At 44.2% G+C, this 4,682-nt stretch overlaps 1 protein-coding gene across 1 annotated transcript; it reads right to left on the reverse strand.

Annotated features, from left to right (window-relative positions):
• Positions 1 to 491: 491 nt before the first annotated feature.
• p2ry1 (purinergic receptor P2Y1) lies at positions 492 to 3,589 on the reverse strand. The gene is made up of 2 exons (XM_022768972.1): positions 3,278 to 3,589; positions 492 to 2,940 (listed from the first exon to the last, which is right to left on the reverse strand). The coding sequence occupies exon 2, from the start codon at positions 2,909 to 2,911 to the stop codon at positions 1,850 to 1,852; it is 1,062 nt and encodes a 353-aa protein (XP_022624693.1). The 5' UTR covers positions 2,912 to 2,940; positions 3,278 to 3,589; the 3' UTR covers positions 492 to 1,849.
• Positions 3,590 to 4,682: the final 1,093 nt, after the last annotated feature.

Here is a 4,682-nt window from a genome sequence, read left to right on the forward strand (position 1 = left end):
AAAGCTGTTTGTCTTCATGGGCCCTGTTTGGGGGAAGAGGGTTGGTTGGTTTCCTGTGCCCACAACACCGTGCAGCCCTGGGGTCCTGGCGACAGCCTCAACACCCCTGTCTGCATCAATAACCCCCACACCATTGTGATGGACACAAAAGCTGTCTTAGGATAAGCCAGGAGAAAAAGGTGCCACTCTTTATTCCTCCCTCGTCCCCTCGCTTCCTCCTGGCTCTGTTGAAAAAGAAAGTCAACAGTAGCACAGAGAGAGAGAGAGAGAGAGAGAGAGAGAGAGAGAGAGAGAGAGAGAGAGAGAGAGGACACAACTCGGCACGAAATGTCTCCAAAACCAACAGCGTTTGCTCACACATAACATTGCACACATTTGACTAAGAAGACATGCAGCTGGTATAAACACGGAGACATAAATGCTAGAAATCAGAGACTTAAAATTACCCACAATCTTAGAGGAATTATGTGAGACTTATTACATTGTCTGGCATGTTTTAAATATAAAAATTTATTGACAAAGATACACGTGGCCCCAAATATCCTGTACAGGTGATTCACTTCCTTTCTTGACAATAGCTGACCACATCACAGATTTACAAATGTATTAGTAGAGACATCAAACATCTATGTAGTCCAGGGTAAAATATATACCGAGAGAGCTCCACAATCATTTCTCCAGAGTGACTACACTAGATACAAAACAATTATTATCTGCCAAAACACAAACACAGTGCAGTATTTACTTGAGGTATCTTATACAAAAAAAAAAGTCTTCAATATTGGTGGAGATACAAAGCAGGTGACCGAGTGTGTGTGTCTGTTTCTGCTCATTGATAAGCTATTATTCCCTATGTTACAATTAACTGTTGAGCAGTTCCAAACTGCCATGGTTGGCAAGTGTTTCACTGATGTGATTTGATAATAGACTCATGCACTAAAGGTCTGGATTAGTGGTACTGACTTGAACAAAACGGTTAACAACACAGATTCATCTGGAACGTCACAACATCCTGTACAGTACACCTCAGAAAAAACATTCACTATAGTATCATATACACAAAATACTGTAAGTATTATTTTCCCATTTTTCAGTAGGGAACAGGTTAACAAGGCAAGAAAGATTGTGGTAACAGAGCCGTTGCAGACCTCAACCTCAGGGCTGTCAAAATGAAAAACTCGACCACATTTCTCACACAGTCAGTTATAGATGCAGAAAGAAATGAGGAGTGATAGGTAGCCCTCTGAGCAGAGAGTCCCTGGTCATAGTGCATTACACTGTCTGCATGGCACATCCATGCAGCAAACTCAGGTTCAGTGCATTTACTTTTTTTCCTTTAAAAGCCATCCCAGGTACACTTCCTTAACCACAAGTTCCCGCCCGCTTAATAGCTATTGATTAAGCATCAGCTCGGTGGCTAGAGAGGGTGCTATCCATTCTGAGTCCAATTTTTCCTGATCAAATTGATGAACAGGGCATTAATTAAGCTGAAGGGAAACCTATTTTCCCCCGGCTTGTCTGATCATGATGTTCGTTTTGTCCAAAGTGTAAGCAATGCTAGCTATTCGATAAGAATGAAGAGAGATGGCTCTAACATTTAGAGTACAATACATGTACAGGACAATACAGTACGATAGCTTATCAACGTCGACAGGCTGCAAGCAAGCGATGGTTATCACAGGGTTAAATGGAGTATTTATCCTACAGGTCTATAAACCATCGTCCAGTATATTCTACATACAGCCGTCAGTCTAAACAGTGCATTTATTTATTTAATACCAAGTCCGTTGTGTTTTCTAAAGCTAACAGGGATCCGCACCCCCAGCACCAGGCACATTGAGGGGCCCTGTCACAGCTTCCTGTCCCCATTCTCCACATACTCAGCCAGGCTGTTGAGTGCCGTCTCCTCACTCTTGGACTGAAGGACATTGTCCCCCTTCCTGGAGGGTTTTTTAGTGGCCCGTGACAGCTTCCTCCTGAAGGTATCTCCAGCCAGGAAGTAAAGAATAGGATCCACACAGCTATTCAGGCTGGCCAGCCCGCGTGTCACCTGGTAGGTGGCGTAGACGCGGTTGTTAAACTCACACATGTCAGGGCTCTGGAAGTACAGCCGGGCCCTCATGTTGAGGTTCTTCATCACATGGAAAGGCAGGTAGGAGACGGCGAAGACCGCGAGCACGATGATAACCAAGTGGATTGATTTCTGCCGCAGGGGCGCGTTGTTCATATCATTGCAGATTAACGCTTTGACAATCATGCCATAGCAACAAAATATGATAATAAAAGGGATGCAGAACCCAAACACAGTCAAAGTCATGCTGTAGATGAAATAACCTGGTAACTCATCCTCAGTGGTGGTGTCATAACAAATGGTTGCATTACGCTTCAAGCCCGTCCTGGAATAATAAAGGATTGGGGAGATACTTATAACGACCACCAGCCACACCAGCACACTGGTAATAACTGCACTTTTCTTCTTCAGTCGACCCAGAGACTTGAGCGGGTGCACCACCCCAGTGTACCTGTGAACACTGATGCAGGTCAGAAACAGAATACTTCCGTAAAGATTCACATGGAATATAAAACGCTGTAGCCGGCACAGAATATCCCCGAATATCCAGTCCGTCTTGTTGAAGTAGTAGAAGATGAGGAAGGGCAGAGAGAGGACGTAGCAGAAGTCAGCCAGGGCCAGGTTGAACATGTAGACAGAGATGCTGCTCCACGGTCTCATGTGGCACACAAACATCCAGATGGCCAGGCTGTTGCCCACCAGCCCCGTGATGAAGACCATGATGTAAACAGTGGGCAGGTAGTAGAACTGGAAGCCTGTCTTGGTGAGGGAACATCCTCTTGAGTGATTGTGGAGATCGGTGACATTCAGCAGGGAGGTCAAGTTCAAATCTGTGGTCATGGTGTCAGGGGCAGAGGCAGGTGGTTTTACTGCAGGACAGGGATGGACAGATGAGGAAATATTCGATGTTTAACCTTATATTTGGTATTTGAATGTAATCATGAACACAGAAACAATAGGCTAGATTACTGGAGGCATTTGGTTTCAAGTGAAGTGGCGTTTGCATTCAAGATCAGTCGTGCACAGACTCGACACTGAAGCTCCAAACTTAATTTGAACGCCTACTGCAGTCCAACAAACACACACATGCACGCACGCACACGCACACACACACACACACACACACACACACACACACACACACACACACACACGTAGTGAGAGAGCGAAAGAAAGAGAGGATGATAAACGTTCTGCAACACTCACCGTTGAGATAGACTTGTATTCCACATTCCTATAGCCTTCACAGTTGCAAAGATTTCAGTAAACACGCGGATGGGGCGTTACGCGCTGTCAGGTGTCTTCATTCAGTTTCCTGTTGGAAAATGTCTAAAAGTTGCAATATCCTTCGGGATAGCGCTGAGTCTTGACGGGAAAAAAAAAAAAAAGTCTGGCGGCAGTTCGTCCTGAGAGGCGACGGTTTCCGACAACAGCGGCAGTGGGACGCAGCAGAGAGACAGCTGCAGACTCTGGCATGAAGAGCAAGAATTGCAAGCAGGCTCCGTAAAGCGAGAGGAAGCTCTTTGCGTTATGGAGAGGGGAGGTGCGCACCACAATAAACCACCGAGCAGCTTCCCGTCTACAAACGCGCTCCTTCTGTTCCTCCCTCCTCCCACCGGACTCTTATCAGACCTGACCTACCAGCGGCATATTGTTTAGAAATATGCATACATGCACTTTTCTACCCAGTCCTGGGAATCAAGATTAAAGATCATTTGTAAATTATAGCAGGCTTCTTTGGCAACTCTGTCTATCCAGGGGAACATTTAAGATTTAGGCTGTATAGTATAAGTGCTGTTGCAATATGAAATTTAAAAGGGAAATGTAAATTATTAGGCCACAAATCAGAGTGAGAATGATCATTTCAAAATGTTTTGGGGGTGATACTGCAGAGTAATGAGAAGAAAATTCATGGTCTTTATTATCATTCAACTTGAAAATGGACAGAGCTGTAATGGACTGTGGTCATTATGTCATGGTTATGGATTTGTCATTGCAACTCACATTTTGCATTAAATATTCTTCCACAAGTACTGTCAATCCCGGAGAGTCAATGTCCAATCAGGACACTGATTAAAATGGAAATGAGAAGGTTAGACAGGGCAGAAACATAAAAACAATATATTTCCGTTTTGTTCATGAAGCTGGTCATTTTGTGTGTCGCCCAAAAGGCTGAGACAGAAAGCTGGACATGTGTGTGTGACAGCGGCCAAGGACAAAGCAGACACAGGCAGGAGCAGCAGACAGAGGATGGTGGAGAATAGCCGTGGAGTGAGGGAGCCAAAGGTTAAGTTAATTATGCTGTGATGCCAAACATCTTAAAAATGGTGGAAAGTGGAGTGAGCCAAGACTTTAGCAATAATCTAATGGATGTTACTAATAAGGTAGAGCATAAACGTCCACCATAAACTTGGTAGATGTACATTATAGTCCATCAGAGGATATTAGGTGAGGCATAGTTTGGTGGGTTTTTTGTGTAGCCATGAAATGCCTTCATTTTTCATTTCAAATTTTGAAACAACTAAAGGAAAGGTGGCAAGGAAGCAACATCTACATATCATCAAGTTATATGCAACATGCATATTAGTATTTAGCTGCAGTGGCTACCTCA

The sequence above is a fragment of the Seriola dumerili genome, unplaced genomic scaffold (assembly GCF_002260705.1).
Source record: "Seriola dumerili isolate Sdu_G_001 unplaced genomic scaffold, Sdu_1.0 BDQW01001995.1, whole genome shotgun sequence".
Taxonomy (NCBI): domain Eukaryota; kingdom Metazoa; phylum Chordata; class Actinopteri; order Carangiformes; family Carangidae; genus Seriola; species Seriola dumerili.